This window comes from Nerophis ophidion, linkage group LG13, assembly GCF_033978795.1.
Source record: "Nerophis ophidion isolate RoL-2023_Sa linkage group LG13, RoL_Noph_v1.0, whole genome shotgun sequence".
Classification (NCBI taxonomy): domain Eukaryota; kingdom Metazoa; phylum Chordata; class Actinopteri; order Syngnathiformes; family Syngnathidae; genus Nerophis; species Nerophis ophidion.
In genome coordinates this window covers 28284953-28307606 of record NC_084623.1, presented here as the reverse complement: position 1 = coordinate 28307606, position 22654 = coordinate 28284953, and the positions used below count along the sequence as shown (strand labels likewise).

General features: G+C 41.7%; 1 protein-coding gene across 4 annotated transcripts in view; it reads right to left on the bottom strand.

The window, feature by feature from the left end:
* hecw2a (HECT, C2 and WW domain containing E3 ubiquitin protein ligase 2a) overlaps positions 1-22654 on the bottom strand; it is a 263018-nt gene that overhangs the window by 186660 nt on the left and 53704 nt on the right. For 3 of the 4 annotated variants that reach the window (XM_061918718.1, XM_061918719.1, XM_061918720.1), the window contains exons 6-10: positions 11905-11958; positions 8498-8667; positions 8291-8430; positions 5429-5529; positions 4458-5221 (exon numbers count right to left, since the gene is read on the bottom strand). In XM_061918718.1, the coding sequence (XP_061774702.1) occupies positions 4458-5221; positions 5429-5529; positions 8291-8430; positions 8498-8667; positions 11905-11958 (1229 nt within the window). The remainder of the gene's footprint in view (positions 1-4457; positions 5222-5428; positions 5530-8290; positions 8431-8497; positions 8668-11904; positions 11959-22654) is intronic. The other variant, XM_061918721.1, reaches the window with a different exon arrangement.

Here is a 22654-nt window from a genome sequence, read left to right as displayed (position 1 = left end):
GGCACCATTAATGCTGAAAGGTACATACAGGTTTTGGAACAACAAATGCTCCCATCCAAGCGCCGTCTTTTTCATGGACGCCCCTGCCTATTTCAGCAAGACAATGCCAAACCACATTCGGCATGTGTTACAACAGCGTGGCTTCGTAAAAAAAGAGTGCGGGTACTTCCCTGGCTCGCCTGCAGTCTAGACCTGTCTCCCATTGAAAATGTGTGGCGCAATTTGAAGCATACAATACGGCAGCGGAGACCCGGGACTGTTGAACGACTCAAGCTCTACATAAAACAAGAATGGGAAAGAATTCCACTTTCAAAGCTTCAAAAATTAGTTTCCTCAGTTCCCAAACGTTTATTGAGTGTTGTTAAAAGAAAAGGTGTTGTAAAACAGCAGTGAACATGCCCTTTCGAAACTACTTTGGCACGTGTTGCAGCCATGAAATTCTAAGTTAATTATTATTTGCAAAAAAACATATAAAGTTTATGAGTTTGAATGTCAAATATCTTGTCTTTGTAGGGCATTCAATTGAATATGGGTTGAAAAGGATTTGCAAATCATTGTATTCCGTTTATATTTACATCTAACACAATTTCCCAACTCATTTGGAAACGGGGTTTGTATGATAAAACAAGGCGGTGGTGTTTATGCCTTCTTTATCACATTGAAAAATCCCACCATGAATTGATTTACCTGGACCCCGACTTAAACAAGTGAAAAACTTGTTCGGGTGTTACCATTTAGTGGTCAATTGTACGTCATATGTACTGAACTGTGCAATCTACTAATAAAAGTTTCAATCAATCAATCAAAACCAGGTGAACAGCTGATGTAAAGTGACTTGCCTCACATATGTTACCAAAAGATGAACAAATACAAATCGGTACTAAGACTATTATGGCCATAAATAGTTAACGTCTACAGCTGGGGTGCCCAGAGTGCATTACAGGGGGCATCTGCGGCCCGTGACTCGTTTGTCATTGGCCCTAGAGGTACTACCAAAAAAGAAACATCAGCAAAAATTGGGAGAACAGCAAAAAGAATTATGAGAAAAAAACAAAATGTTGACATCAGCAAATACAACAAAAAGCTTGGTCTTTAAAAAACAACACTAAAATAAAATAAAATATGTTTTATATATATATATATATATATATATATATATATATATATATATATATATATATATATATATATATATATATATATATATCCTCCCATCCATATTCTACGGCTTATTCCCTTTGGTGTCGCGGGGGGCACTAGTGCGATCTCAGCTACAATCGGGCGGAAGGCGGTGTACACCCTGGACAAGTCGCCACCTCAGTGCAGGGCCAACACAGATTGACAGACAACATTCACACTCACATTCACACACTAGGGCCAATTTAGTGTTGCCAATCAATCTATCCACAGGTGCATGTCTTTGGAGGTGGGAGGAAGCCGGAGTACCCGGAGGGAACCCACGCAGTCACGGGGAGGACATGCAAACTCCACACAGAAAGATCCCGAGCCCGGGGTTGAACCCAAGACTACTCAGACTACTTCGTATTGTAAGGCAGACGCACTAACCCCTCTTCCACTGTGCTGCCCTATATATACACATATATATATATATATATATATATATATATATATATATATATATATATATATATATATATATGCCTGAAAGCAACTGAGATAGGCTCCAGCGACCCCCTGCGACCCCAATAGGGACAAGCGGCAGAAAATGGATGGATAGATGTACATCTGGGGATTTGGAGCTCAAAAAGGTTAGTGGCAACTAATGTAATAGTGCGCCAAAGAAGTCTATAAATATGTACTGTATATAGAGTATCATTGTTGCTGATGTTTGTCCATTGTTTATGATACAGTGTCCATAAATTTTAAATATATTTCAAAGACGTCGTATGCCTATGAATACTTAGGCATACTATGCTACAGTATTTTAATGTTGGTCATTATGGTGTTACTTGGAGAGAGTGGTTCATAGGTGGTATTTGGTAAAAAAAAAAGGTTGAGAACCACTGACATAGAATGTCCTGACAAGTGGTACCTGTATGATCATCAGCCATTGTCAGTAGGAGCGAATGAAAAGCTCAAAATCATCTACAGTTTTAAACAGCTATGAAGCTGAATCACAATCAACCAGATTTTACTCTAGTGAAGAAATGTACCCAGGAGTGTACACTGACTTTGACATACCAGTATTAGCCAACCGGAACATCATCAACACTGAATAAAAGAAAGTGGGTTGAGTGTACGAAGTCAAAAGGAATCACAGAGTATTAAAAGTGACAGTGGTTCTAATCGTGATTGCCGCCATTGGAACCATTCGGAAGAAAGCTAAGACATTGCAGGGGAAATTAGAGCGTTTAGACTTCATTGGAGGTGCAAAGATGGCGGCCATCCTTGGAACAACTCACATATTACAAAAAGTGTCTCTAAACTGTGAAAGGTAGCAAAGACATCAAATAGAGGATCCAGCAGAACAGCAAATCACTGGAGAGAATTGCATTAAAAAAATAATAATAATACTAATAATAACAATAGATTATGTCCGTTGTCTTTTACTTGTGCCAGTTAAAAGTTGTGCTGCTGCATTTTGGATGAGAGGGGGAAGACTGGCTAATTTCCAAAACAAAGTGAGTTTCAAATGTAAAAGGGGCATGAATTACTGTCTCAAAATGTTTTTTTGAAAAAAATATTATAATCTTGGAAAGCTGCTGTGGATAGAAAAAATGTACCAAACTATAGTGTCAATCTGAGGGTCAAGTATAGAATCTTTTCAAAACCAGGTTAGTGAATGCGATCGTCACGTGCTAATGTCAAGGAATCAAGGTCATCAGGGGGCACTAACAGAAGGTACTGGGTCCAAATACCATCACTTCAGTTTTCAATACAATTAAGATATATGTCTAATCCAAATAGTTTTAACACTCCATCAATCCATCCATCCATCCATCTTCCTCGTATCTGAGGTCGGTTAGCTCGGCAGCAGCCTAAGCAGGGAAGCCCAGACTTCCCTCTTCCCAGCAACTTCGTCTAGCTTCTCCTGCGGGATCCCGAGACGTTCCCAGGCCAGCCGGAAGAGATAGTCTTCCCAACGTTTCCTGGGTCGTCCCCGTGGCCTCCTACCGGTCGGACGTGCCTGAAACACCTCCCTAGGGAGGCGTTCAGGTGGCATCCTGAACAGAAGCCCGAACCACCTCATCTGGCTCCTCTTGATGTGGAGGAGCACCAGCTTTACTTTGAGCTCCTCACGGAGGACAGAACTTTTCACGCTGTCTCTATAGGAGAGCCCCGCCACCCGGCGGAGGAAACTCATTTTGGTCGCTTGTACCCATGATCTTGTCCTTTCGGTCATAACCCAAAGCTCATGACTATAGGTGAGGATGGGAACTTAGAACGACCGGTACATTGAGAGCTCTGCCTTCCGGCTCAGCTTCTTCTTCACCACGATGGATCGATACAGCGTCCGCATTACTGAAGACGCTGCACCGATCCGCCTGTCGATCAAACGATACACTCTTCCCTCACTAATGAACAAGACTCCGAGGTACTTGAACCCCTCCACTTGGGGCAAAACCTCCACCCCAACCCGGAGATGGCATTCCACATTTTTCCGTCCGAGAACCATGGACTCGGACTTGGAGGTGCTGATTCCTATCCTAGTCGCTTCACACTCGGCTGCGAACCGATCCAGTGAGAGCTGAAGATCTTGGCCAGGTGATGCCATCAAGACCACATCATCTGCAAAAAGCAGAGACCTAATCCTGCAGCTACCAAACCAGATACCTCAACGCCCTGATTGTGCCTAGAAATTTTGTCCATACTGTAAAAGTTATGGACAGAATCGGTGACAAAGGGCAGCCCTGGCGGAGTCCAACCCTCACTGGAAATGGGTCCGACTTACTGCCGGCAATCCGGCCCAAGCTCTGACACTGATCATACTCTCTGAGCACTCCCAAACAGGACTTCCCGGGGGGTACACAGTCGAATGCCTTCTCCAAGTCCACAGAGCACATTTAGACTGGTTGGGCAAACTCGCAAGCCCCCTCAAAGACCCTGCCGAGAGTATAGAGCTGGTCCAAAGTTCCACGGCCCGGACGAAAAACACACTGTTCCTCCTGATTCCGAGGTTCGACTATCCAGCGTAGCCTCCTCTCCAGTACACCTGAATAGACCTTACCGGGAAGGCTGAGGAGTGTGATCCCACGAAAGTTGAAACACACCCTCCGGTTCCCCTTCTTAAAGTTTTAACACTCACTTTTATTATTTCAGAGAATATCAATATCAAGCTAGCGGGAAGATTTGAAGGGGGAGAGAAGCGAGCTGCCGTGGTTTACAGTGTCACATAATTAAGACTTTATTAAGTTTAAAAAATTAATATTATTTACAGCCTCTGAATGTTGTTGTTTTTTTTCAGATTAATTATCGTTGCCCATACGAGAACTTACCACACCGGCAGTCAAGGTGACAGGACAACTGTCTGAGGAGGAGACGGCCGTCTGAGGTGCTGTTGCCATGGAACAGGTGTCCATCTCTGAAGAAATTTCCTCAGCGGGTTCCTCTGCCCCCTCTGGTAAGGTATTATGGGAAACAGCCTCTGAGAATAGAGATTCTTCCACCTCAGGAAAGACATCTAGGTCCATAACATCATCCTGGTTCAAACCTGCTTCCACCTCATGAGCCACCTGGGCCTCAGAGTTTAGATCTTCAAGACACTCCGGCTCCTCTTCTCCAGACTGCGTCTCATCTTCATCAGGAACAGTAACATCTTGAGGAACTCCATTTAGCAACAACGGGGAGGGCGGTATTGGAAGCATTTCATTTGCCCCGGACCTGTCTTCGTCCTCGTCAGAATCAATGTGTAACATCGCGCTAAGCCGTGAATGTGTCGGGAAGCTTGAACGTAGTTTGGGAGAGGCGGCGCCGAGGGGCCTTTCTCCTGGACGTTTGGGGACCTCAATAGCGTCCAGACCCTCACTGAGTGATCTATGAAGCAACTCACGTTCTTCCAAACATCCAGCTTCAGATCCGATAAGAGGAAGATTATTTTCTGGGTATGCTGAGGCCCCGCCATCCCAAACACATTGGGAGTCCTGGGATTCAGTTGGGGAGGGGCCTGCTGAGAGCATTCCGGGAAAGTGATGAGGCAGATCTTCATCATCTGATGGAGTCCCTGGAGCTCCATTAAAGCTCGAAAGGCCAATGATAGCATCTGGAGAAGCACATTTATATCTTACCTCATGTTGAAAAGATGTAAACATTGAGAGAAATATTACATATATACATATACATATATATATATATATATATATATATATATATATATATATATATGTATATATATATATATATATATATATATATATACATATATATATATATATATATATATATATATATATATATGCATTTAATTTACCATCGGCACCAGTAGATGTCAGCTCCACCTTGAACTGCAAATTTCCACTCACGTGTTCCGTAGGGAGGCGGCGACACAACGAGAAACTCACAGGCTGGACTCTGACAATCACACAAGTTTGTGTTTGTGACAACCATAAAACAACTGTGTTTGTGACAATCACATTGCTTTGTGCTTATGTCAACAACATAACAAGTTTGTGTTTGTGACAATCACACACAACATCATTGTGTTTATGACAATCACACTCCAGGTTTGTGTTGTGATAATCCCACAACAACTTTCCTCTACCATAACTAACCATAACCCTCTAACGCTAACCCTCCTTCTACCGTAACTAGGGATGTATACCGAATACCGGTATTTTTTGGTGCCGGTTCCTAATTGGGCCACTCCAAGAAGAGTATTAAAATTCTGGAAAAATTTTACAGCTATTGGTACTTTTATTTTTATCCGGCTGACCGTCGTGATTAGAACACACGCGCATTCACTCAGGTGCCACGGCAAAACATAAAAGAAGACGAGGCGGAACAGCCAATCGGAGTCGATCTTTTTCAACCCCACTTCTGGTACAAGGTACAGTATGCGGAAGTTAATAGAACTATAGATTGAAAATCCGGACAAAATCAAATGTTTGCTAAAACAGAATCTAAATGCTGAAAGTCAGGGAAATTGCCGAAATGGGACCTAAATTTGTAATTTTGAAAAAAATGGGGAAGTCATGTTTACTGTACTTGACAAACACTTCTGTGGGCCAGCACTCTAGCCGACAGCAATGCATCCTTCTCGGGCCATCTCTGTGCCTGCCTCCTTGACACGCGGCCACGTCAAACTACAAAACTAACTCCAAAATACAGAGCTGAAAAGTTCCCAAATGACTTCTACTGTGAGGTGATATATTTATTTTGCAATTTGATGACTACTTGTCATCCAAAAGCTTTGTGAAAAACACAGTGCTACTACTGCCAATGCTATTAAGTAGTCGACGCAATTCTTGATCTTCATTGGGAAGTTAATGATAACTTGACAGCTTCTAATACGTTTGTACAAATAGTTAGAGTACACGTGTTGAAATAATAACTTATGCATCTTTGTGTGTGCTTACTTTTACTTGAAAGCATGTAAATTAAAGATTGTTGGTACATTGTGTCATTGTCATGTCATTGTGTTTTTTCTTATTTAGTTTACTTTGTTATTTACTCATAATGTTAGTACAATTTTGAACTAATCCCTAGTTTAGTTGTTTTTAGTAAAGACGAAGAATAAAGTGAATAAAAATGGTAATAAAAATGCATTTTTTCACATCTTTATTTACACGGATTACATATGGTACCAATAAGAGTACTGTTGAATACTGGTATCGATAAGGAATATCAGTAATGGTATTTGTATCAATATTATCTTAAGGATATACATCCCCACTGTATATCAAACCAGAACCTCTTACCCCTAACTTTCTACTCCTAACCCTCTACAATACTACAAGGTTGTGTTTCTGACAATCACACGACAGGTTTGTGTTTGTGACAGTCACACATGTTGTGGTTGTGAAAATCACACAACCAGTTTGTGTTTGCGACAATCAGACAACATGTTTGTGTTTGAAATAATCGCACAACCAGTTTGTCTTTGTAACAATCACACAAAAAGTGTTTTTGTTGTGACAATCACACAAGTTTGTTGCGATGATCAGACAACATGTAGTTGTTTGCAAATATCCCACAACAAATTTTTGTTTGTGACAATCACACAAACTCATGTTTGTGACAATTACGTAAGATTCTGTTTGTGACAATCACACAAACTCATGTTTGTTTGCGACAATCAGACAAAAAGTAGTTTGCAAAAATCACACAAGTTTTTGTTTGTGACAGTTTCACAAGTGTGTGTCCGTGACAATTACGCCACAATCTTGTGACAAAATTAATACAAATATAAAATATCAGCATTACTTCAAAGACTTAAAAAAATATTCATTATAAATTGATCCATACAAATACGTATAAAGAGTATGAAATATGCAAATGCAATATGGGTATGAGTTTGAGAATGGAATGTAACAATATTAATAATGTTTCAGATTTATAAAGCACTTTTCTCGACACCCAATCGCTTTACAATGAGAGCTAAGAAGTCATCATTCATTCACTCCAGATTCACATGGTGGTTAAATTCACGTAGTAATATTAATAATAATAATAATAATAATACTAATAATAACAATAATAATAATAATAATAATTAAAATAAGGGATAAATAATTCACAAATTCATGGCAGTAAAATACAACTACTACTACTAATTTAATATTGGCTAGATAATTTACACTTTTATGGTGGTAAAGTACATTTGGAGTCACAGCTTCCCAGAGGTAGACTGACCAAAACAGGGCTGTCAATTTACGGCAGAGACCTGTTTGACCACCACCTCACATTCATTAATTCACATTCATTCTGTCATAAATATCCACATTCTTTCATCCATTTATTCAAATTCATTAATTCATTCACATGCATTCATTTATTCACTCACATTCATTCATTGATTCACTCATATTTATTAATTTACATTAATTTGTTTATTCATTCATTCAAACGATTAATTCCCATTAATTCAGTCATTCATTCATTATTTACATCTCATTAATTTATGTATTAATTTACATGTATACACCAGTGTGTTTGGCACTGGAGGCAAGGAGAGTGAGGTGTCTTGCCCAAGGACAAAATGGCAGTGACAAGGATAATGGGAGCTATGTTTGTATCAGGATACCTCAAGTACTACAGCTCCAAGGAACTACAGGCACACTACTGCAAGTTGTAAAGTGAAAAGAGGATGAAATACTTCATGTTGTGTACTTACCCAGGTATCTTTTCGATCAGGCGCTGTACAGGGATTGTCAGCTGACCAAGAAAGCGTTTTATGATTGGTCGACTTTTGGCAAACTTGTCCTTGACTTCGATGTACAAAATGTCCGTCATTAGTGCTACAAAGGTATATTTCTGCAGACACATCAACCAGGAATCAAAACATGTGCAGATGAGGATTATGAAGTTTCCAGCCACTCACCTCTCCAAGCCAAACTGGGTTTGTGGTGTTGGCGATGATGGCTGATCGGCGTTCTTGTCCGTGATGGCTGAAGACCGGGAAGACGCTCCTCTTGCCAGGATGGATGGACATCTTTAGATATGGGTCCGGATGAAAAAACATACCTTTTTTTAGGCTGTTGGCCCGCAGATCTGTGAGCAAAAATAAAAAAGATGTTGATATGTACTCATTGCTTGTGTGTCTTATAGTACAACACGGTTACTACAACAGGAGAAATTACTGATTGTATGCTGTACTTGATAGAAGTTACTTGGTATACAATTGAGGCCAAGTTAATAAATGGTGTGCTGAACACTAAGAAGTCACCGAAGGTGATGTTGTGGGTGTGTGATTTTGCTTCTAACGAGGCGACATGCTCAGTACTGCCAGTCTGAACTAGTTGTGAACGTGTCCTGATAGTCCAAAGGGTTAAGTGTAGGTGGTAGAGGAGGATGTAATTAATTGTATCAAAGGCTAAAGGGAGGTCCAAGAGGATACGTGAAGATGGGGAACTGGTGTGTGCTTCATAGGTGATCTTGACCATTGCTGTTTCTGTACCATGCCATTGGTGAAACCAGACTGGAACTTGTCAAAAAAAAGGTTGTTGTGCTTGAGGTGAACTATTTTTTCCCAGAATCTTTGACAGAAATGGAAGATTGGTGATGGGCCTATAATTGCAGAAAACTTCAAGATTCAGGGTGGTCTGATGAAAGCAGTTATTAATACAGATAGAACATGGCCAACCAGAAGGGAGTGGTTCATAATCTTGGTAATGAGAAGCCAGATGTTGTCCTTTAGCAGGGCTATATGAAGGGGTCCAGGGGACAAGTGAAGGGTTTCATTCTTCTGATCGTTCCATTTTTGATGAGGACAGCTAAAGAAAGATTTTTGATGAGCTTATTTTTGGAATGCTAAGACTATTTTTGTTGTTTTTTATTTTGTCTTACTTACTGTAGGTCATACGGACGTATGCTCAACGCCATGATTAAAACAGTAACCTAATACCAAATAAAAACTTTTTTTCTTTTGGACTGCTTTGGGACTTTCACGCTTAGTAAAAGCCTTGTCATTTGTGTGTATGTGTTTCAGTGGATGAAAATGTGTTATCTGTACTAAGGGACTTTACATTGAATGGAAAATAATTAAAAAAATATTTTCACTAATGATGGTGATAAGGAATTAGAATGTAGAAGTACTGAAAATGATAACAGTAGTGACCAGTACAACAATTAGAACCACATCCAACCAAACTTGTATGACAATATCAATTGCAAATGCAATTAAAATGTTCTTGGGTGTGACATAGATCTGGATTGTAATATTTACTATGATATTACCAGTAAACGTGAGTACTACACAGATGAACAATTTAAATGCGTCAATGTGGACAAATCCTTTACCGTAATACATTTTAATAGCCGAAGTGTGTATAAAAACTTTGAATACATTAGAGAATATCTGAGCCAGTTCAAAAAATGTTGTGTTGTTGCAGTTTCAGAGACTCGTCCAGATGGGAACAAGTGTGAAATGAAATTGAAAGGTTATGAATTATTCAATACAAATAGAGTTGGAAAAAAGGGACAGGGAGGTGGGGGGGTTGCACTTTTTGTCAATTGATATTTAAACTGCAGGAAGATTAATAGATTAATCAACTTCTATTGTTGGAGTCTTTGAATGTTTAACTGTAGAAATTTAAGTAAAAAAATGCAAAAAATAAATGTTAGTTCTGTTTAGACAATTTCAATCAAAAAATGTATTATTTGTTCAGTAAGTCAAAGAAGCCCAATATTGTGTGTAGTGGTTTTAATAATAATCTTCTGAACCCCTTGGACAGTACCAAAACAACATATTTTATAACAGGATTGTACAGCAGTCATTTATTTACCCTCATCACAAAACCAACCAGAATAACAGCAGACTTTGCCACACTAATAGATAACATGTTCACCAATCAGCCGTAGAATCTAGTAACCGCAGGAATACTACTCAATGACATGAGTGATCATCTACCTGTATTCAGCATTTTTCACAATTTATTTGGTAAGAAAGAAACAGAAAAAGCAGCTCAATATAGATTTGTCAGACACCAAACACCAGAAACTATCTCAACATTCCAGTCTGAGTTATGTGCTTAAGACTGGGGGGAGGTTTATACTTCCACAGAACCAGATGAGGCAAATGACACCTTCCTTAACATTTTCTTAAAACTGTATGAGAAGCACTGTCCAATTGGAAAACATTACATTAAGTACAGCACGGGTAAGGAGTAACCGTGGATCACAAGGGGACTACTGATGTCCTGCAAAAAGAAAAAATATCTATACAGAAAACATTTTAAAGGAGACATATGTAGTAATCTGGACAGAAATGGCACTGCAGTCATGGTCAAAATTATGTAGTCCCCTCGAACTCTCCATGACTGAGGTTGCCAAATACGTAGCCGAATCCAAAACCGAATCCAAGGAACTTCAAATGGCAATTTACGAGTCCTACGTTGTAGGTTTCTCCTGTTTATGCTTCTTGCAAGATGGTTTACCATGCAATTGTGCCACATTTTACTAATATCGATGACCCAAATGTATTTGTAAAGTTACACAGCAATATTTTAGTCGGGAGTCGGGACAGACTGTTGGCATTACACTGCTGAAATGTGTAGTTTGACCGCACAGACCACCATCAAAATATATTATATATAACGATATATAATATATTATATGTCGCATTGGCCGACTTTGATGGCAAGCCAAGGCCAACAATGAAATTACCGCCACATTTCGTTCAGCATAACTCCATGTTGCATTCAACCTGACGCGCTGCATTCACTTCCATGTACACACATCACCATCTTTCAGTGCAGTGCGATTCTATGAGCCAACCCACGATACGCAAAAAACACATTCCGCATAAATTATATAAAAAAACATTTTTTGTTGTTTATGTGAGAGCATTTCAGTAGTGTATGTGAAAGGTAATTCTGAATAATGTCCCAAAGGCCCCTCATAACATATCGTGTATATCGATATATCGCCCAGCCCTTGTTGCGTGTATTGACAATGTACATTCAGGGTTAAGAAGGGGTTAAAAACAAAACATATTATGCGCGCAACAGCAGTATTCGTGAGGGAGGGGCAGAGAGCGAGAGAGTTATGATAAACGTGCATGCGTCTCCAGGCTCTGCTTTTTATTCATTGATTTATTAGATTTGATGTTTTATTTTCTATAGCAGGGGTCTCAAATGTGTGCCCCGGAGGCCATTTGCGGCCCACAATTAATGTTTTAAAGGCCCACGACACATTCTAAAAATACTATTAAAATAAACAAAAACATAAAAAAAAGTTAAATAAAAAAGCTTGAAGGTTAAATATAATGTAAGATTTCGGTTTTCTTACTATTGAGTTGGAGGAAATTGGATGAGAACCACTGTTTGAGTTCACTGAGGCAGTCTGTAAGGGAGGAAGGAGGAACAGAAGCAGTGGGTTTGGTAAAGAGGTAAAGCTGGGTGTCATCCGCACAACAGTGAAAATGTATTTTAAATTTACCAAAAATATCGCCATGGGGAAGAATGTAGATTAAATAAAGCAGGGGACCAAGAACAGAGCCCTAGGGCACACCAGATGAAACAGGAGATGGAGGAGATTTGGATGAACAGAGTTTAACAAATTGAGTGTGGTCAAAGAAATATGATCTAAACCTGTGAAGGGGTGTGTTTTGTGATGCAGATACTGTGGTATCTATTGAGGACAGTGTGTGAAATGGTATCAAAGGCTGCAATGAGATCTAAAAGGATGAGAATGGTGAGGAGACCAGAATCAGCTGCCAGGAGGAGATTGTTTGTGGTCTTTACAAGTGCTATTTCAGTCCTGTCCAGGGGGCAGAAACCAGACTGGAATTGCTCATATAGGCTATTTTTTGGTAGGTTGGAGTGAAGCTGGGAGGAGACAGCTTTTTCAAGGATATTTTTAAATGAATGGCAGATTTGAAATGATACGAAGGTTATTACACTGATTTGGATCAGAGCTTGTTTTTTTTTATTATGGCTGCTGTTTTGAAAGCTGAGGGAACAATTCCAGTGGTGAACAAAGAATGCAGTGGTGAGCCATCAGGGCCAGCAAGGCCTTCTCTGCCTGTGTAACATAACCGTAACATGACCATATTTAAAGATTAAATTACTTTTTTTAAATTACTTTCCCATATCCAAATATATCCAAAAGTATTCCGTGGAGAGGGGCGTGGTCGCGCAGCCAACAGGTGAGTGGATAATCTCAGCTGGAACGAGTTATCTAATCACCTGCTCCCTTGATTAGCAGGGCCGGAGACCATGAGAGTGGGTTCTTGGGAACAGGAGAGACCGAGAGGCTGAAAAGCAACGACGAGACTTGTGAACTAAAAGGCTAGAGTGCCGAAAGGCAAAGAGGAAATTTGGATAAAACAAACCAGATTACTGAAAGCAAAAAGACGAACTTTGAAAACGAATATAAACGAAAAAAATGAAAACTCTCCTGTTACACACCAACGTCTCAGGTGTTGTGGTCACATTGCTCCGCTGGAACCCGGAGGGGAAGAGAAAGACTTCCACAAGTCACGCCCAACTACGACCGACCAAGAAGATGTCCACCATGCCCCCCCAAGAGGCGCTCAGACGAGTGCTGGCCGAAGTGTCGGCGGCGACCCAGCAGCAGTCCCAACTACTGCAGTCCCTGATGGACAGAGCAAACGCATGTACGAGGGCGTCGACTTCAATGCAGCGCATGGTGGAGGGGGGGGACCCTCAAGCATACCTCGATGTGTTCAAGGCCATGGCAACAGCGTGCAGGTGGCCGGAGGAGGAGTGGGGAGTGAAGCTGCTCTCACTCCTGGCGGGGGAGGCGCAGTGGGGGGCCTTGAGTCTCCCAGCAGCCGCCCGGATGCAGTACCCAAACCTGCGCCGGGCCGTACTGGACCGGGTAGGCAGCAGTCCAGAAGACCACCGGCGGAGGTTCCGAGCTCTGAGGTTGGGCCCAATTGACCGCCTATTCGTGCTGGCGCAGCAACTGAGGGACGCGGCCACCCTGTGGCTACATCCGAATGGGCAAGATCAAAAAATGTTCAAGTTGATTGTCCTAGGACAATTTATTGATGCCATCCCAGCCAGGACCTCCGCATGGGTAAGGTACCACCGGCCCCAGGACGTGATGATGGCGGTAAACCTGGCGGAGGTACATCTGGCTGTTCAGAAGGAGGCGATGGCAAAGGCGGCCGAAAGGCCTACCCCAGCACCCCGTCGACGACTCACACTGCCGGAAAGGACGTCCCTGGAGCAGCAACCCCGCACGGCCGAGCCACCCGTAACCAAAGAGCAGGTTCCCCACTCAGAAGAACAATGTCAAAGCACACACACCCGCACCCTTTCACGCACCCACAGACACACAACAAGTGGGGGACCACGGGGTTTTCTCATCTCCTCTGCTTGTGCGTTACACGGTACCGGCGCTGCGAATGGAGGGCTTCCCTCACAGATGGCGCCTCGAGCACCAGGGCCGGTGAGCTGGGGATGCGGCCAACCCGGGCATGTGCGCTAGGAGTGCTCCGTGATGAAGGTGGGACAGGTGCTACGGGTTGTCGGGCCCCCAGCACCCGCGCCCGATTTGGGAGAGACATACTGTGTCCCGGTAAGGGTACAAGGGAGTGTATACCGGGCAATGGTGGATTCGGGCTGCAAACAGTCCATGATCCACCAGAACTTGGTTCGACCCGGGGTATTGAGGCAGGCAACACGGGGTAAAATTAGGTCTATTCATGGGGATGTGCATGAGTACCCAATTGTGCCAGTGGAAATTCGGTAGAGAAGCCAAAAGCATAGAGTCAAGGTTGCCACAAGCGCGCACCTTACGCACCCCATAATTTTAGGAACGAATTGGCCAGGGTTTAACCAGTTAGTAACGCAATGCGTGGGGATGCGTTCACGGACTGTAGGAAGGGGGAGCATCTGCGCGGTTCTCAGTGGCGACGCAGCTTCATCCGGGACGGCCGAGCGGGAACCGGTGGGGGCTGTGCGGGAGGCCCCTCCGGCCCTCCGATGGCAACCTACGAAGGATTTCCCCTCGAGAAGTCCCACGAGGACACCTTGCGCGCGGCCTGGGACCAGTTGGATTACATCGACGGTCAGCTGGTGCGCCCGGGAAAAGCAAGGGTATTCCCCCATTTTTCAACTATTCGCGATAGGTTATACCGAGTGACCCGTGACACTCAGACCGGGGAAGAACACACCCAGTTGTTGGTGCCAAAAGGCCCACCTTAACCCGCTATCTGGCCATATGGGGTATGATAAAACACTTAATCGGGTTATGGTCCGATTCTATTGGCCAGGCCTCCGGGCAGACGTGCGTCGGTGGTGCGCGGCCTGTCCGGACTGCCAGCTGGTGAACCCAGCGGCCATCCCGAAGGCCCCCTTGCGCCCATTACCACTCAGAGGTCCCGTTCGAAAGAATTGGAATGGACCTCATCGGACCATTTGCCCCGAGCACACGGGGATACCGCTTTGTGTTAGTCCTGGTGGATAATGCAACACGGTACCCCGAAGCAGTGCCGCTGCGCTCCATCTCTGCCAAGAGTGTTGTGCAAGCGCTGTTTCAGGTCATTTCCCGGGTCGAAATCCCGAAAGAGATTTTGACGGACCAGGGCAATTCCAATGTTTAGCAGATGAGGTAATTCCTAGATTACGATTACAATTGTTGTACATTGTTTTTATTCTTGTTGTAATATTTCTCTATTTTGTTTCATTTTAAACCCCCCTTATTTGCTTTTTACTTTTTTTTTTTTTTTAAATTGATCTCAACTCTGTACACTGCTGCTGGAATTTTAATTTTCCTGAAGGAACTCTCCTGAAGGAATCAATAAAGTACTATCTATCTATCTATCTACAAAATAATGCTTAAAACGTGCAGTAAAAGCAAATATGTGCCAGGGCCTATTCAGCAATAAAAAAAAATTGAAAAGCACCTAAAACAGCTTCAGATAAGATATAAAGCCGATCAGTAGCAGCAGCACACGCCAGCGTTCACTCAACCGGAACCGAAAACCATTTTTAACATGGCGGCGCAATGCAAAGCGGAAACGGCCACATTGAAATATCATTATAGCTTTATTTGTTCATTTAAAACAGCTAAAAGCAGACACGTCAAGCTGGGGTAACTGTAGTGATATATATTTGTTGTAAATTACGAGACCTCAGATATCGTAATGTTGAGCACCCTCCGTGCTCTTTGCACCTCTCTTAACCCTGAGGGAGAGCTATATATTCGATAAGTCGCCACCTCATCGCAGGGCAAACACAGATAAACAGACAACATTCACACTCACATTCACACACTCGGGCCAATTTAGTGTTGCCAATCAACTTATACCCAGGTGCATGTCTTTGGAAGTGGGAGGAAGCCAGAGTACCCGAAGGGAACCCACGCGGTCACGGGGAGGACATGCAAACTCCACACAGAAAGATCCCGAGCCCGGGATTGAACCTGTGACTACTCAGGACCTTTGTATTGTGAGGCAGACGCACTAACCCCTTCCTCCACCGTGCTGCCCCGATCGGGTTAAACCGCGGTAAAATAAGACAGCGCCGGTGCCGGTAGATCTTTGCCGCTTCCTCTAAAATAAGGTAAAGGAAAAAAGAAAACACAAAAAAACTATAAGACATTCACATCTTAAGTTCGACATTATTCAACCTTGCGCAACTGAGCTGCAGATACCTGACGTAAATGTAAGGGTGGGGACAACAGACGTAACCAGGAAGTGTCCTGAAGGCTAAACCGTCCCAATTCATATTGCGCCAAAAACTGCTGGAGGACTCTAGCCAGGACCCTAACTTTGTCGACTGCATGGAGTGGGTCCTTGGAAGGATGCAGCCTCCGATCAGCTTGAGTCTGCAGATTGCGGCAGCGACATAGAAGTCGTGGAGCGGTGTGAGCGGATGTTATCAACTTTTTGTTTGAAAGAAGTGATGTGCCTATTACACCTTTTCTCGGTGGGCTCAGAGAGGAGAGCCAAGGAGGCGTTGAGAAGATGATTAATTGTTGAAAAATTTTTTGGGGGGGAGTTACCAGAGATGTTTTTAATAATGATGGGATAAAATCTGGATGGTGTGTATCTCAAAGCTTGTGCATAAGCCATCCTGTGTTCGCTGTGTGTTTGTTTGTGAACAATTTGTCCAGAGGCCAGAGGGCTCTTAAGGATGCCTCCGGCCATCTTTATCGGACACACCTCGCCGTTGTACCAGAGAGCTGAACGCAAGAAGGAGTCTGACATATATTTTTAAGATGATGTGCAGGTTCAGAAGACTGTTTAGGTTTTAAAATACACTGTGTCAGTCACAAAGAGGAAATCAGTAGAGTCTGAGGGGAGCAGTTGGAGGTCCAGGGGTAGGGCATTTAGGTTAAATACTTTTTTAGATTTCTGAACTGAATTTAGTTTAGAGTACTCGTCCTTCTTGGATTTCTGAGAGGGAGTACTGGAGAGTGTTCTCACAAGTACTCTAAACTTGTGAGAGCAAGTTGGGTGACTACAATGACATTGACAGCAACAGTGAGACCTAGAAAAGTTTGATTGGGAGGATAATGTTGTTGTGATTTGTGCAGCTCTTTGAGACATTTGTGATTAAGGGCTATATAAGTAAACTTTGATTGATTGATTGATTGATTGATTGATTGATTGATTGATTGATTGATTGATTTATTGATTGATTGAAACATGAGTATGCAAACACAAAAGTGAGGTGTTAAGAGACCCGCAGCCTCTGTGGTGTGCCAGAAGTATTATACTAATAATAAATAACTAGTGTGAGTGTGAATAGTTGTTTGTCTATTAGTGTTGGCCCTGAGATGAGGAGGCCCTTGTCCAAGGTGTACATGCCTTCTACATGAGTGCAGCTGGGATCGGCTCCACCCTGCCCGCCACCTCAAGAGGGACAACCAGTACAAAATTGATTGATGGATGTAATATAATAATATAACAAATATTATTCTCTAGTAATAAACAAAAAACAAAAAATTATTCTGTGACAAATGACAATTAAAACAAAATGTTCAGTAACATGTTAAACATTTTTCAAATAAAAACGAAAAGTATTCTTTTAAAATAAAAACACACACACACACACATATATATATATATATATATATATATATATATATATATATATATATATATATATATATATATATATATATATATATATATATATATATATATATATATATATATATATATATATATATATATATATATATATATATGTAGGTGTGGGAAAAAAATCACAAGATTACTTCATCTCTACAGAAGTGTTTCATGAGGGGTTCCCTGATGATTGAGGGAACCCCTCATGAAACACTTCTGTAAAGATGAAGTAATCATGTGATTTTTTTCCCACACCTACATATTGCGCTCTACCACGGTATCGAGCACTATTCTCTGGATAATCCAATCAAGACATATATATATATATATATATGTGTGTGTACAGTGCATGTGCTGAGCATTCAAATGTGAAACTACGCCAATTAAAGACAAATACAAGACAGTCGAGTCGAGTAGAACTGTACACTTTGAAATTTTTCAACCGTCATCTATGAAAATCAAACATTATTTTGCAGGAAAATAGGCATATCTGCTTTTTAGGAAGCATATGCAATACTTTGGACTAATCCCAGCTTTGGAGAACACCTCTTAAGAAGGTGGCGTGCACAATGCCTGTCAGATGCAATTTTTCTTCATGTGATGCATTAGAAACCTTCATTTTACATTCACAGTTAATAATTGCCTGTTTTAACATGATAAGCTGTTTCAGTTTGTTGTAGTTATCTGCAGCATTAACAGCAGACGTGCCGCCACAGCTTGTGGTCATTCACTTCCCTCTCAAAGGGCATCAAAAAGCATTATTCATTTAATGTTATTACAGTATTTTCCACACTATAAGGTGCACCTAAAAACCTAAAATTTTCTCAAAAGCTGACAGTGCGCCTTATAATCCGGTGCGCCTTATATATGGACCAATATTGAGCCACAACAGGTCTCACAACTACGGTAAGCAGCCGCTGATTTCATTTTCCCCCGTAGGAGAAGAACCGCGCGGTGCTTGCTGGGATGACTGCGCCAGGCCGCGCCAGGCCGTGCCGTTACATTTCCATTTGTGTGTTTAATTAAAGACCCCAAATAGCTATTATTGAGAGACATGATTTCAGGAAAGCAGGAATTGTCACAGAACTGCTAGACAACAGCAGCGATACTGACTCCATTAACGACGTCTCGAAATAGTGCAAAGCAATAACAATATATCAATAACACAACGTTGCTCAAACATTAATGTCACACAACACAAAACATAAAATAAAATGTAGAGCTCACTTTGTTAAATCATTCCTCATCCACTAATCCCTCAAATTTTTCTTCTTCAGTGTCCGAATTAAACATTCCACAAGAGGCTTCGCAACTACGGTAATCGGCCGTTTACCTTATTGTCCCCCGTGGAAGAAGAAGTGCGCTTCTTCTTACGGTAAGCAGCCACCCACCTTCTTTTCCCTCATAGAAGAAGAAGCGCGCGGTGCATGCTGGGATATATGACTGCGGGAGGCGTGCAGAGTTTAAACTCAAGGCGATCAATCCTACAGTAGAACAAGGGAATAGAGGAGCAGCGAAATAATTTAACATTAACAGCAACGACACTGACTCGTATAATGACGACTTCGACGAGATTTGGATGCCCATTTGGACGCATTTTGGATGCCCTATTCGCCCAACTGTTTGATTTGAACACTGAAGAAGAAGAATTTGAGGGATTCGTGGATGAGGAATAACTTAATAAAGTGAGCTTTACATGTTTATTTTGTGTGTTGTGTTGTGTGACATTATCGTTTGAGCAACGTTGAGTTTAGGGCTGCAACTAACGATTAATTTGATAATCGATTAATCTGTCGATTATTACTTTGATCAATCGATCAATAATCGGATAAAAAAGACAAACTACATTTCTATCCTTTCCAATACTTTATTTTGCCCTGCCTCCTTCAGGACAAGCTCTACAAAATGCGAGTGGACCCCTGCCTGGTTGCCTGGATTTCGAACTACCTCACCGACAGGCCACAGTACGTCAGACTGAAGGACATCACGTCTGATACTGTGATCAGCAGCACCGGAGCACCGCAGGGAACGGTGCTGGCCCCTCTTCTCTTCACCCTGTACACCGCTGACTTCTGCTACAACTCAGAGATGTGTCACATCCAGAAGTACGCGGATGACACAGCCATCGTCGGGTGCATCAGGGACGACAGAGAGGAGTTTCGGAATCTGGTGAGGGACTTTGTTGTCTGGTGCCACACGAACCTCTTGCAGCTCAATCCATCAAAGACCAAGGAGCTGGTCATTGACTTTGGGAGGTCGAGTCCACGGTCACAACCTATTGTGATCGAGGGAGTTGAGGTACAGACCGTGGACTCATTCAAGTACCTCGGGGTTTGGGTGGACAATAAGCTGGACTGGACTGTTAACACGGACCACCAGTACAAGAAAGGACAGAGCAGGCTGTACTTCCTCAGGAGACTGCACTCCTTCAACATCTGCAAAAAACTCCTGTGCATGTACTACCAGTCTGTGGTTGCCACAGTTCTGTTCTACATGGTAGTGTGCTGGGGGGGCAGTACATCCAAGATGGACAGCTCCAGACTTGAGAAACTGATCGGGCGGGCCGGTTCTACAATCAGAATGAAACTGGACACACTGTGGACGGTGGCAGAGAAGAGGACTGTTGACAAACTAGTGAGCATCCTGAATGATGCCAGTCACCCTCTGCATAGCCTTATCAGTAGCCAGAGGAGCCTGTTCAGTGCTAGACTGCTTCATCCCAAGTGCAGGACTAATAGAATCAAAAACTCCTTTGTCCCACACACCATTAGACTGTACAACTCCTCGCTGGGGCGGGGGACAGAGGGTATTAGGATGACAGGGGCTGCAAAACAATAACAGTGCAATACATTTTCATAACATGGTCACTACTGCCTACTTTGTCTTGTTATATTCTTATTTTACTGTTATATTTTTATTCCCATTGTTAATTTTTAGTTTTTATTCTTATTGTAATAGTTCTCTATTTTGTTTCCATTTGAACCCCCATTATTTACTTTTTACATTTATTAAAATTGATCTCAACTCTGTACACTGCTGCTGGAATTTTAATTTTCCTGAAGGAACTCTCCTGAAGGAATCAATAAAGTACTATCTATCTATCTATCTATCTATCTATTTTAAAAAACTGCATACTGGCACCATGTCCTTTTGACTTGCCAAACATAACAATAACAAGGCAAGTGTTGGAAAAATGTTGTTTTTTTTATAAAGTGCATAATTGTCATACACAATAGTAATAATTTTGCTTAGGGGAATTTCAAACCTGCCTTCTACCTATTCCAACCATTTTGCAATGTTGGGTGCTGAATGTCTTTCCTCTAGTGGCATGGTCGTAAGGCAGATTGACTTCATGTTCCATTCGTCTCCAATGTAGTGGCATGTATTGCCGAGGTAGGCTTCCGTGTCTACACTTGTCCACACATCAGTGGTCAGAACTATTTTGATCTGGGTGGCTTTAATGTCAGTTTACACAGCTTGAAATGTCTGCTCATACTTCCTCTCCATCAGTTTCGTAAAATGGGTCCTCAAGAGAAGAGTGTAAACAGGGTTGAGGACGTAAATCATTTTTCTGAAACCGTCATCCTCCACCATTGATAGTCGCCTTATGTCAGTTAGCAACATATTCAGGATAGCATTAGTCAATGCAGCCGCTTGCTTTGGTGTGCACACCTTCCTTTGTACGAAGTCGCTAATGCTGGCTTGTTTCTTTCTGAAATGAGAGAAACCATATCATGAACGTACATAGTAGCAACATTTACATGTAACTCAATACATACTTAGTTGATTTATTTGATATTTTTTTATGTAAAAGGCACATTTTGTCATATCATGGTCACTGCTGCCTAGTGTTTCTTGTTATATTGTTATTTTTACTGTTATATTGTTATTTTTATGTTGCTTTTTATTTTTATTCTTATTGTAATATTTAAAAAAAAAAATTTCCATTTAAACCCCCGTTATTTACTTTTTAAATTCGATGTCAATTCTGTACACTGCTGCTGGAATGTAAATGTTCCTGAGGAAACTCCCTGAGGGAATCAATAAAAGTACTATCTATCCATCTATCTATCTATCTATCTATCTATCTATCTATCTATCTATCCATCTATCCATCTATCTAATTACACCACCATATTAAAAAAAAAGCTAAATGAAATAAATGGACATTGGGGATGCAGCATACAACAATAATAACAGAAATGTAACTCATCAGATCAGAACTGGGTCAGATATTGTACATGTTTCTGTTGTGAATAATAAAAGATTCATTTTAGGCTGCCTGTGAATAATAGAATGAAATATTCCAGCACCTTCTTAAAGTTTATATTACAAAAGCGTCACTCAAATATAATATAGCTTTATCGGGTCCGGCTACATTGATCCATTGTGAAACCAACCTGAGATATTTCTGTCCGTTTATTGCCTTAAAAACATCTCCTCGTTAACAACATATTAAAAACACACAAAGACGGACACAACGGACTATGTACTCGGACTATGGACTTAAAAAAGTTACGTACCGTGAGTTCTCTTCATCCATGGCACTTCTTCAGGTGCTGCCGGAGCAATGTTGTCCTTCGTGCCACGTACGCGAGGTCCATACTGCTCGTTTTGCAGGAAATGTCGTATTTGAAGTCTTTAAAGTAAAGTGTTCCGACACTTTTGACGACTTAGGTCGTACACTTTTATAACCTCGAGATGTTTCTTCGCTGAACTATCCGTACTGTTTACCTTTGCCATTTTTCGAATGTTTCCAAACAAAGGATACGGCGTGGTCATGTCAGCTGGACACGACACATCATTGGCTGGCTCACAGCTACATCATGAGATGTGGGCTCAGCGCCGCCCTGGCGCTGTTTCGTATAGTTTTTGTACTTATGTTGACTATTGTTTTTCAGCTGTTTGTGAATGTTGCAGTTTATAAATAAAGGTTTAGGGGAAAAAAAAAATCCTCACCAACACGTAATTTATTCTATAAAGTTGTGT